Source organism: Mastigoproctus giganteus, chromosome 8 (assembly GCF_048544385.1).
Source record: "Mastigoproctus giganteus isolate SK-2022 chromosome 8, ASM4854438v1, whole genome shotgun sequence".
NCBI classification, from domain to species: domain Eukaryota; kingdom Metazoa; phylum Arthropoda; class Arachnida; order Uropygi; family Thelyphonidae; genus Mastigoproctus; species Mastigoproctus giganteus.
This window is the reverse complement of record NC_143582.1, coordinates 69,825,329-69,838,206: the sequence shown is the minus strand read 5'-3', so window position 1 is coordinate 69,838,206 and position 12,878 is coordinate 69,825,329. Positions and strand designations below refer to the sequence as shown.

General features: G+C 36.3%; 1 protein-coding gene across 1 annotated transcript in view; it reads right to left on the bottom strand.

Annotated features, from left to right (window-relative positions):
• Positions 1-9,556: 9,556 nt before the first annotated feature.
• LOC150081608 (EF-hand calcium-binding domain-containing protein 4B-like) overlaps positions 9,557-12,878 on the bottom strand; it is an 80,437-nt gene continuing 77,115 nt past the window's right edge. The window contains exon 19 of the mRNA XM_090379467.1: positions 9,557-10,047. Coding sequence (XP_090235593.1) covers positions 9,966-10,047 — 82 coding nt within the window. The 3' untranslated portion in view covers positions 9,557-9,965. The remainder of the gene's footprint in view (positions 10,048-12,878) is intronic.

The window sequence follows — 12,878 nt, the reverse complement described above, 5'->3', positions numbered from 1 at the left end:
TTTGTGATGTCTTATGTACTTTTCATATAAAAATAAAATGGGCATCGTATTAATTTATAATATTACGATTGTGTATACCCCAAATTAAAATATCATGGATCGTTGTTTGAGAGAAGGAGTTTTAAAAAAAAGTGTAGCAAGCAGTTCACATGTTCTATTGACAAGGAGACTGGTAAAGCGGATACTGACGAAAATACGATCAAGGCACTAGCATTATTTGAGTAGCAGATGAATCGAGGAAAAGGGAAGTGTTTGTCAATACTAAAACATCGCTAAGTCATAAAAAACGTAAATACGACTCGAGTTATTTATTACTAGGATTAACGACCACAGGAAATACCGAGGCCCCTGATGCGTTATGTATTTTATGCAATAAGATCTTATCAAATAGTTCGTTAGCACCAGCTAAATTGCGCAGACATTTTGAAACGAACCATTCAGAATATAAAAGTAAAGATGTCAAGTTTTTTTAAAGAAAACTTGAGTCTCTTGACAAAACTAAACATTTTATGTTGAAAATGTTGTTGGATAACGAAAAGGCAAAATGGCTTCCTACAAAGTAAGCTACCGTATAGCGCTCGCAGGTGAAGCGCATACAATTTCTGAAACTCTCATAAAACCATGCGTCAAAGATGTTGTTCGGTGTATGTTCGATAAGAAATCCTGTCAACAATTTGATAAAATTTCTTTCTCAAATAATACAGTTTCAGGCAGAATTCATGATATGGCTGAGAATATTGAGCAGGAACTTATTTTAAGGCTTCAGTCATGTGATGAGTACTCTTTACAATTAGATGAGACAACGGACGTTGCAAACTTCTCAATTTTATTAGTTTTCGTTCGTTATTACTACAATAATTCTATTGAAGAAGACATGTTACTCTGTGAAAATTTACAAACCATACAACAGGAGAAATGATATTTAAATTCATCGACGATTTTATGAAGACTCGTGGAATAAGTTGGGAGAAATGTGTCGAAGTACGTAACGATGGCGCGAAGTCAACGATAGGACCTGTGAAAGGGGCAATAACACGAATTAAAAATGCTGCTGAAACGTGTACGAGTAGTCACTGTGTTCTTCATAGACATCTTTAAAATGTATTTTAGATGAAGCAGTGAAAATTATTAACTTGAAACAAGATTATTCCAAATTATATGTGAAGATATGGGCAGCCAATATGCATCTTTGCTGATACATACTGAAATTAGATGGCTGTCACGTGGCAGAGTTCTTGTCAGATTGTTTGAATTATGAGAAGAGCTCGCCATATTCTTACACAATGACAAATTTGTAGTAGTAGTAGTAGTAGTAGTAGTAGTAGTGGCACATGATGCAAGAAAGCAAGTGTAGGAGCTTATGCAGCATCAGCCAAAAAAAAAAAAAAAAAAAAAAAAAATCATCACACCATTCCCTCCAAATGCCTGTCCAGTTCCTCCTTAAATTTATTTAATCTATCAACTTCCACAACGACAGATGGAAGTTTGTTCCAGCAATTAACCACCCGCTGGCTAAAGGCAAATTTCCGCACATCTATTCTACATCTATCCTTTCTTAATTTGAACTTATGTCCCCGTAGGTTCGTAATCTGAACAAGTGGAAGGATCCCATCAGAATTCAGCGTGCACAACCCATTCAAGGCCTTATAGACCTCAATCAGATCACCGCGCAGGTGCCTAGTCTCCAGCCACTGCAATTTGCAGAACTTAAGCCTCTCTTGGTAAGAGGATCCCTTCATTCCCCTCACCAATCGTGTTGCTCTTCTCTGTACACGCTCAAGCAAATCTACATCCTTCCTAAAATGAGGCCTCCAGACTTGTACGCAATACTCAAGGCGTGGCCTGACCATTGCCTTATACAGAGGGACAATCACCTCCTTTTCCCTGCTAGCAAAATTCCTATATATCATTGACAAAACCCCATGACCTGCCCTAGCAGCCTGTCTGCATTGCTCAGAAAACTTCATATCTGACTGCACAATTACTCCCAGGTCTTTTTCATTTTCTACCACCTTAAGTGTAGTACCACACAGTTGGTACGTTTCTCTGGGGTTACTTCTACCCATATGCAGTACTTTGCATTTGTCAAGGTTGAACTTCAGTTGCCACTTCTTAGCCCATCTGCCCAAATTATCTAGATCCTGTTGCAGTAGCACACTGCCATTACTGTCATTAACAACCCTGCCAACCTTTGTGTCATCTGCAAACTTCGACATTAAGCCTGATATACCTTCATCAATATCATTGATAAATACACAAAACAACAGTGGACCCAACACCGAACCCTGTGGGACTCCACTAATAACATTAGTCCACGAAGAGCAGCACCCATTGATTACCACCCTCTGTCTTCTCCCACTTAACCATCCTTTTATCCATTGTAGCAACTTACCCTTAATACCATTGTGCTCCAATTTGTACAGTAGTCTTCCATGCGCAACAGTGTCAAAAGCTTTCCTGAAATCCAAGTATATGATATCAAAATTATTTTTCGCATCCAGTTCCTTTGTGACCACATCATAATAACCAATCAAATTTGTCAGACAAGACTTTCCCTTAACAAACCCATGCTGTGTTTGAATTATTGCTGCAGTCTTGTCTAGATGATCCTGCAATGCATCTTTAACCAGTGACTCCATTATTTTACCCGGAACAGAAGTTAAACTAACTGGTCTGTAATTACTCGTGTCACCCTTCGATCCACCTTTGTGAATTGGGGACACATTTGCACATCTCCAGTCCATGGGAACCTCCCCTGAGTCCAAGGATGCTCTCATAATTATGGCTAAGGGTTTGCTTAGTTGCTTTGCCGCCTCCTTTAAAATAACTGGATAGATCCCATCCACCCCAGGTGCCTTTCTTATGTTTAACTTCAACAATTTCTCCTCCACTTTGCTCTCAGTTATTACAAAATCATTAAGCACACTGCTACAATTTGATAACCTTCTTCCATTTTCAAACTGTAATAATTCCTCACGTGTGAATGTAGATGCAAAATACTCATTCAGTTTGTTTGCTATCTGAGCAGGATCATCAACAGTCGAACCATCGATGTCAAGTGGACCAATCATATTCATCCCCTTCCTTTTAGAGTTTATATAAGTAAAGAAATCCTTGCTGTTTTTCTTAGCATCTTTTGCCAAAGATTTCTCGTAATCCGCCTTCGCCTGCCGAACCTCCTTTGTGACCTGATTACAGACTAGCTTATATCTGCCACAGGCTTCTGCGTCACCTGATAATTTATATGCATCCCATGCATTTTTCTTCTCTGTCACGAGTCTCATTAGTTCATTTGATAACCATTTAGGCCTAAACCTTGAACGATATTTCTTAATCGGTATATAAAGTCTAGTAGCTTCCACGATTAATTCCTTGAATGCTTCCCACTTAGAATTTACTGTTGGTAACATCGTCAGTTGATCCCACTGTACAGAATTTAAAAACTGTTTGAGACCACTGTACTCCCCTTTACGGAAGCAAAAACCCTTTCCTTTACCCCTGACGGTAGTTACCAGATAGCTTTAGAAACGTTTGTGGTTGAGTCTAATTGCCTTTCTGGCGGATATATTCACAAAATTGAATGATGTTTCTCTCCCCCGTCAAGGAAAAAATGTAAATGTTTTCAACACAAAAGATAAATTACGATCATTATTACGAAAGTTACAATACTGGACCATGGCTGTTGAAAAACTAATATGGATCCATTTCCAACTTTAAAATGACTTTTTACAGGAATCGAACTGTGTGAAATTGACGAGGAATTCGAAAAGAAATTATTTCTCATCTAAAATCAATTACTGTGGCATTAAATGAATACTTTCCTCTACTAAAAGATGACAATAACTATTGGGTTTTCAATCCTTTCAATATTAAAGAAAAACCTGAAGAACTATCTACTTCGCAGTATAAAAATCTCATCGACCTGACATTAAACAGCCAAATAAAAGTTTTTTGGTGTGACTGAAAAGAATAATATCCAAATTTATTCAAAAAGGCAATCCGTTGTTTGTTGCCGTTTAATACCACATTTATGTGAAAGCGGATTTTCGCTCTACACTGCGACAAAAACAAAATACAGCAGAAGTAAGTTGAATGCCACTCCTGACATTAGAATTCAGCTGTCCATAATTAAACCAAATCTCGAAAGAATATTGAAAGAAAAGAAGACGTTTAATCCTTCAAATTAATTACCAGTTTGAATATTTGTTTTTACATTATTCTGATTTTTTTTCCCTTTGTATTTTCAATAAATTATTTTTGATTTTTTGATTTATTTATAATCAGTAAAAGTTGTCAGGGTTCCAAATTTTTTTTTTTTATCAAGGTGAAAAGCGTTCCGCGATTAAAATAAGTTGGGAACCGCTGCTCTAGAGTAAAATGACCAGATATTTTATATGTTAAAGCGGGACAATTGAAACTAAAAAAAAAAAAAAAAGTACTATTTATTAATACTGTTGCAAACCAGCAAGTTTCAGAAGGGGTAGAGGAACCAGAGATCAGATCTTAAGTCTACAACTGATTATTAAAAAATGCAAAGAATTCAATGTTCTAGACGTTTTGTGTTTTATAGATTATGCAGAATCATTTGATTGTGTTCAACATGAGAAACTATGGGAAACGATGACTATTATGGGTTTCCCAATCCACATAATTCAGCCGATTAAAGAAACTCTGAGGAGAGTATGTGAAGCAAGTAAGGAAAAAGGATTGTTTCTGAATGTGTGTAAAATGTTTACGCTCACAAAGACCTTGGAGTTGTTTTTGATAAAAATATCTCCTTTAATGCCCACTGTTTATATGTTGCTCAAAAAATTCAAAAAGCAAAATGGTTAATCAAACAAGAAACAGCAGCGATTCAAGACAGAAAAACAGTCATTAAACAGCTTTTGAACATTAAGCATGTTCAAAGATGCATCTTTCCCATTCTGTCCTATGCTTCCGAAATCTGGTCTGGTGCTCCTCAAGTAACCGTCAAGAAATTCCTTGCCCTAGAATATTGGATTCTTAGATGGCTCAATAGTAAGCTTCGTTCTCCCCATACAATATCCAGGCAACAGCTTTATAAAAACCTAAAAACAAAGCTTCTGCAACAGATGATCAACGAGTCTGGAGTCATACTTCTTGCAAAGCTAATCACCTCTGCATGCGATTCACCAAACTTAGCCAATATAATAGCTATCCCCAACAGGGAAAATTCAAGAAACCAGCAATTCAAATCCAACCTCTCCAGGCTCAAACAAATGGACAGAATGTTCCCCAATGCATCTCTTCACCTCATAAATCATCACAACATTGATTGCAACAGGTTAATCAACTCTGAAGCCTACAGGAGTCAGATCTCCGATAAAATGAAGAAAAGTAATCCAACCCAGTAATTGCAACTGAAAGCCAAATGTCCTGTTCTGCAATTTTTAAATTCATAACTAAAATTCCTAGGCATTGTTAATATCTATATAAAATCTGCTATGTACATATACTCGATTATTTTATTCATTCCCGTTCTATTTTTACCTGCCCCTAGCCATGTGCTGTGATGGGCTTGCTGTATTTGCAATAAATGAATATTTATTTTTTATTAAAACTAAAATTATGGTGATTGGCGATAATTTCGGTTCCAGTAAAGTGAAGGTTAATGGGCAAGATATCGAAGAAGTTGATGAATTTGATTACTAAGGGTCAAAAATAAATAAAAAAAGTGACTGCCTAAACGATGTAAAGAAACGACAGGCAATTTCGAAAACGTTGGTCACTGATCTGATAAAATTATGGAGAGATCATGATCTGCCCCTAAAGACGAAACTGATAATCATTGATTCGTTAATTTTTCCAGTTTCCACTTATGGATGTGAATGTAGTAGTAGTAATAGTAGTGGCATGTGATGCAAGAAAGCAAGTGTATGAGTTTATGCAGCATCAGCCAAAAAAAAAAAAATCACACCATTCCCTCCAAATGCCTGTCCAGTTCCTCCTTAAATTTACTTAACCTATCAACTTCCACAACGACAGATGGAAGTTTGTTCCAGCAATTAACACCCGCTGGCTAAAGGCAGATTTCCGCACATCTATTCTACATCTGTCTTTTCTTAATTTGAATTTATGCCCCCTTAGGTTCGTAATCTGCCCAAATTTTCTAGATCCTGTTGCAGTAGCACACTGTCATTACTGTTATTAACAACCCCGCCAACCTTTGCATCATCTGCGAACTTCGACACTAAACCTGATATATCTTCATCAATATCATTGATAAATATACAAAATAACAGTGGACCCAACACCGAAACTCTGTGAGACTCCACTAATAACATTAGTCCACGAAGAGCAGCACCCATTGATTACCACCCTCAGTCTTCTCCCACTCAACCATCCTTTTATCCATTGTAGCAACTTACCCTTAATACCATTCTTCTCCAATTTGTACAATAGTCTTCCATGCCAACAGTGTCAAAAGCTTTCCTGAAATCCAAATATATGATATATGAACATTATTTTTTGCATCCAGTTCCTTTGTAATCACATCATATCCTATGAAATTTGTCAGATAAAACCTTCCTTTAACAAACCCATGTCTGAATTATTGCGGTAGTCTTGTCTAGATGATCCTGCAATGCATCTTTAACCAGTGACTCCATTATGTGGAGGATGGAATCTGAAAAGAGTTGACAGGAAGAAAAGTGAGGCATTTGAAATGTGGTGTTAGAGGACAAATACTGCGTATATCTTACTTGGATCGAAGAACAAATGAGTGGGTATTGAATAAAATTGGCAGGCCTAAAATTCTTCTTCATAGCATCAACAAAAGAAAACTCAAGTTTTTTAGTCATATACTAAGAAAGGAAAACTTTCTGTTGAAGAATATAATAGAAGGAAAAACCGAGGGAAAGAGGTGCAGAGGAAGGCCTGCAACTAGATGGAAGGATGGGATCAGTGAACTTCTGGACATGACACTCTCGATGCTGCTAGTATAGCACACGATCGACGCAGTTGAAGGAATTTGTTGGTGGCCACAACAGCTCCTCAGGAAGCTATGTGACTGGAAGAAGAGATACAATCATAGTGTCCAATCAATTGTAATTTATATGTAGCGTAAAAATTGAAATGGTTAAAGTTTGAAAGGATAAGAGTTTTACCATTTCTTTTTTTGAAAAAGCTATATATATATATATATAATTTCTGCTTTAAAAATGGAAGAAATTCCATATGTCATGTTTACCCCTCCTCCTCCTCTTGTTTATTAGTATACTTTTTTCTCTTATTATGTACTTGCCTTCCTATTTTTTGTTTTACGTCTGTTGTCAGTAGTAATCTTTCTCTTTGGTTTGATGACAGGTTTTTACACGAGAATCCACTTTTTGGTCTAAATTCAAAAGATTGCAACTATGAACAAACATGTTTTAATTATCAACAAAAACTGTTTAATAAAGAACTTACTTGGTTTTGAAAGCGTATATCGATTTTTGACCTGAGGTTTAGCTGCTCCTCAATCGATAAACTGCCATATTGCAAATACACTTCTATGCGAACGAATTGCAACGAACGTCGAAGGTTCGTTTCAGCGTTACAATTCAGTAATACTTTCTTCCAAAATTTGGTTTATTAAATGTTAATTTTTGGCATCGAACCCCTTTCTTCAATAATGATAACACATTTTTTTCCACATCCTTAGAACAAAAAGAAAAAAGCCTTCCCACATATTAACGCCAGTATTGCCAAAATTATTAGATAAATAACTTTGGTGTTTTAATGAATATTTTTAATTTCACTAACACAGTGCAGCACTAATTATATTCTTATTTTTATTTCAAAGTGATCATTTTATAGTAGGAAAAGCACTTGCAGGAATAACAAAGTAATGCAACAGTTTTCTATATATATATTTTTTTTTAACAAACTCTCATTTAATTTTTTATTTTCATTGTATATTTTAACACGAATTGTGTAATTTTAAATACTATCGAATATAAAACATATTTCATTATTTTGTTTAAAATGCATACTCGGTCATCTTTTAAACAAACAGATCACTCATTAAATGATAGGGTTTTTTATTTTTTTCAATTTAATTATCCAAATATGAGAAAAATAAATAAAACAAAAATGAAAACCACTAAACTAAATGCATTTTACCCATTAGATATTTAAAACATGAACGAAACTACACAGCGCATGTTATAGCTGTCCCCTAAAGATGCGGCATGTTGTCTTCATTTATCTTGACAATTAAATTAGTGTTCCTGCATTATTTTCATCATCAATTAATTTAATGAATGATTACATTCATTAAATTTAAACTAATACTTAGTTTAAATTAATATAAAAAGAGTCGATACTGTTATTTCGTCGTCTGGCGTAGCCTGAGCTGTCAATTAAAAGTACAGTAGTACTCGCGTTTGGGTTGGCTATAGTTTGAACTCAGGTGATCAATAAATGCGATTAATGATGATATTCATATCAAATGGCTACTTATGAATCCCTATGATTTACGTGGTAATGCCGGAGTAAAAACAGAATAATTTTATATCATTTAACGTAATTTAAATCGGCAGTGATCAAATCCCCATTTTGGTGCGATGAGGTCGACTACCGCTGTCAGGTGACTTTTTTTTTTTTTTTTTAGAACACATGCAAATTGGACATAATATATATGGCGTAATATGGTCACTGATGCAACAACAACCTACGAGCATATTTATAAAATATTTTTTTGTTGTTACTTCGAAATGACAACACAGTCAGACGAGTTCACAAAGATAAGAAAGAGTACAAGAAACAGCACCTTATTTAGCACCAATGGTTTGAACCCCGGTCACTCAAAGCACCTGCGTTTATGCATCCTAATACTTACCACTTGGCTACGGCGGCCCTATAGTTTTGTCTAATACGTGTATTCCGGAAAGGGAATGTATTTCTGCCTTGTGATTTATGCGTTTCCACTTAGTATTCTGTTTGGAAGATATCCATAATATATATTAAATCACTAGGATTTGACCTACCGAATAAAAGGATTCTTTTTTATCTGCAGAAGCCTCTTCACAAAAATAATTACAATAATGATTGTGGCGAAAGAACAAACCTTTCCATAGTTCTCACGTGTTTTTTAGGTAATTATTTTGGGGAAAACAATGTTCCTCCCAAGGATGAGACTTTTTTTTTTTTTTTTTTGGTTTTTTTCCCCTCCTCAGTATATTAAGTTGTATTTGCTATTATTTTGTAAAAAACGGATTAAACTAATACTGCCAGTTCTAGCAATCGGTTTATTGCACTATCAGGAATAATATATTAAAGCTACTTTCTTCGAGGAATCGGTTGAACTAAGAGGGAAATCGTTGGTATCAAGCAAAAAAGGGGTCGTCACCTGTCAGAAGAAGCAGGTGAAAAATCTAAAATATTGAAAAAAAAATTGGCGCTAGGAACCCATATGGATTTTTTCGCGCAATTACTCTACGAAAAACATTAAAATATCGCTACAGAAACAAGTTGAGTACATCTAGGTCTGTATTTAGTAAAAGTTTCAATCATTGATCTATAAAAAAAAATAAATAATAAATAAAGCGCAAAACATTTTCTCCCGAGTCACCTGACAGGTCTCGTGCGACCACTCCTTGGTTAAATTTAACTTATGTTAAAGCCTAAAAGCAGTTTTAACCTAACTAAAGTACATCATTTTAAACAATTTTGGGATTCTCTTACGAAGAGCTTAACAATTAGAAATATCGTATCACAATAGTACATGGTTATTTAAAAGGAATTTAATTGTACTCTTTGTAACAGGTAACAATATGGATATTTCAACATTTTATTAACTAATAGCTGTACTGAAACATAAATGTATTCGTCCCTTTCGTTGGTTTATTCCTTAATTCCTCTTATTGCATTCTTGCTAACACTTACTGGGGGGAGGACTTCAAAGTGATGGAGTATATTGATGATATTCGAGTTCCAATGATACACTAGTTGCACTAAGCACATTAACAGCATTTCTTTTTCTTTGCTTCTTGATGTAATTTTAGAACTCTTTCCATTCCTTCGTCTTCCTTTTCTTGAAGTAAACTATTAAAAACAAGAAAATCAGTATACTTCATAATACGTAATCTCATATAAGTTGTAAAGAGGATGCTTGCAAACGCGTACATTGAAACACTGCATAAATCTGTACATAATATGAACAAAAATATCCGATCAAATACACTGAATGGCTTTTATTAGGCACACTTAACCTTTTCATGAATGGAGTGCTCCTTCAGTAACAGAAACACTTGAAATGCACAGATTACGCAAGGATGCTGTATGTATGCAATTCAGCGCGAGAACGATGCATATGAAAAATTTAAGCGACTTTGAAAATGATATTGTAGTACAGCGGCAATGTGAGCTCGTAAACTGCAACCCCTCCAAGGTTTCACCTACTTTTGTGCCTCGGATGTACCGAGCTTCGTCCAATATCCAAGACCACAGAACAACCAACGACAGTTCTGTGGTCGGAGGGAGTTTGTTGATGCGAGAGACCCACTGAAATTCATAAGACTTCAGTAGGGTAACAGAAAGGGCAGAGTCAATCAAATGCAACACTGGTAACCAAAGAGGCATTTTTGAACGCGAAACACATCGTACCTTTTCACGTAAGGAGTATCGCAAGAAACTTGCTGTACACGTCTGAGACTGCTTAACTCAGCCACGGAGTGTGAAAAACCCATAAGTTCCTTGTGTCATTGACGAGATTCGAACTTGCGCCTTTTCTACCCAGTGTGAGGAAGACGCCTCCATAGCCAGGTGGGAAGGAGCAGCAGTGCGTAGCACACGCTTCTTGATTAGACCGGAGTTCGAGCCCGTCACTACCAAATACGGAGGATGCGGAAAGGTCAGGGAATGACCACCGCATATCCCGGAGCAATATGGCCTTAGTTGCTAATGCTCCTAAAAACCAAATAATAACAACAACAACCCAGTGTGAGGTTTGGTTTAGGGTTTTTTTTTTTTTTTTAGCAGCATTAGCAACTAAGGCCATATTGCTCCGAGGATATGCGGTGGTCATTCCTTGACCTTTCCGTATTTGGTGGTTACGGGTTCGAACCCCGGTCTAATCAAGAAGCGTGTGCTACGCACTGCCGCTCCTGCCCACCTGGCTACGGAGGCGCCCAAGTGTGAGGAGGAAGACGGTGATTATAACAAAGTCCCGACGGGACAGAAAAGTTTTTCGCGCAAAAAATGATTTCATTTGCCTAGAGAACCAGGGCCTTGTACTTTCACAAATTCTTATTTTTCTTGCTGCTCCTAATCGAGCGATGGTCCAAAGGTGATCTGCGGTGCAGTGTATTGCTTGAGATGGAGGTAGTTTGTAGATCGCGTTCCACTTTATTGCTTTCAGCTTCTGAAGAAGTTTCTTCCTGGATGAACTTTGTGGTTGTTGCTTTTTTGTTTTTATCCTGGTTAATATTTTTAAGTGAGGGGCTAAATTCGATGGCAAGAGGACATTGATCTGAGTTAAACCTTACAAAATTCTGCAGAAGGGTGGTTTTACTTATATTTAGGTAGTTATAGAATCCAGCTTTTGATCCTATCTTGTTGATGGGGGGGATCTGCAGAGGGAAAATATCCATTGATGAAAGAAGGATATCCAATTTCTGTTTTTGCTTCTGCATAACGTGGAAGAGGCATATTAAAGTACCCTGTGATGATAGGGGAGGAAGGTGTTTTTTTTTTTTTTTTTAGTGTAGGGTCAACCAGGCGAGTAGTTTCGTTCTAGATTCCCTATTGCGACAAATGACACTCACGCCCTCAGTGTTGCAGTAGTCGCTTCTGATGGTATTTGTGATGTGCAGGCGTATATTTCTCAGTGATCTTTGAGTGGTATTAAAATGTCTATTAAGTATAATAAAAATTTCAAAGCTTTTAAAAATAAATTAAACTTCGTTTAAATATGTTTTTATTTGAGTTTAAAAGTAATACTAAACATTTTAGCTAAAATACCGAACAGTTAGGTAGATCTGCTTTGATTCAAAATTAAGTGCAACCACCCTATGGAGAATATTATTATTAAATTATATATATATATATATTTTTTTAATAAATCAGCTAAGTTGTTTCCCGCCTTCGGTTTAGCCTAGTAACGTCACTGGTGGGTGGACATCTGAAATGGGTATATAAACAGATTTAATTTTATAATTTTAGTAGGTAGAGGTGTGTGGAAATATTCAAATTCTTATTCAAGGTGAATAGCATGCGCTACATAAATGTACGTAGTATCAAATTATAGGAAAATTTTAAGATATCTGCAAAATCTAAATATTAATCACTTCTTCTTTCAGTGCCATTTCTGAGTTCAGAGTTCGGTGCTCACTTTTTTAAACTCCTTTCTATCTTCAGCCCGTCTGACAAGTTTTTCGAACCCCAATCCCGTCCATCTCTTCTTATCCATAGGCAGAGTTGAACTAACGTTTAGGGGCCTCCTTATATAACATACATACACAACATCCATGAGGTTTTCAGTCCGCCAACTCCTCTCTTCCCTTCCAGGACCACCCGCAACAACTCGTACTTCCTTCCTCTCATGATATGTCCCAGGTATTTACCTTCCATTCATAAATATTTGCGGTTCGTGTTTTTTAGAAATGCAGATTTTACTGAATAAAATGTATGCATGCTCGTATTTGTCTGCTATGGGAAGAATTTATCATATTATCTTGTGCTTCATTGTGCACGTGCATCTGTATCACTTAAAACGGAATTTGTATTTAAAAGTTGGATACCTGACTTGTTTCCAGCCGATATGGATATTTTTTCATTATCATAACTTCTACGCGGTTAGTTAACTATCTTTGCTTATCTCCCCATAGCTGGTTGACCAATCACTCTTAGGTGTTCACTGGTGGGTGCGGCAAACG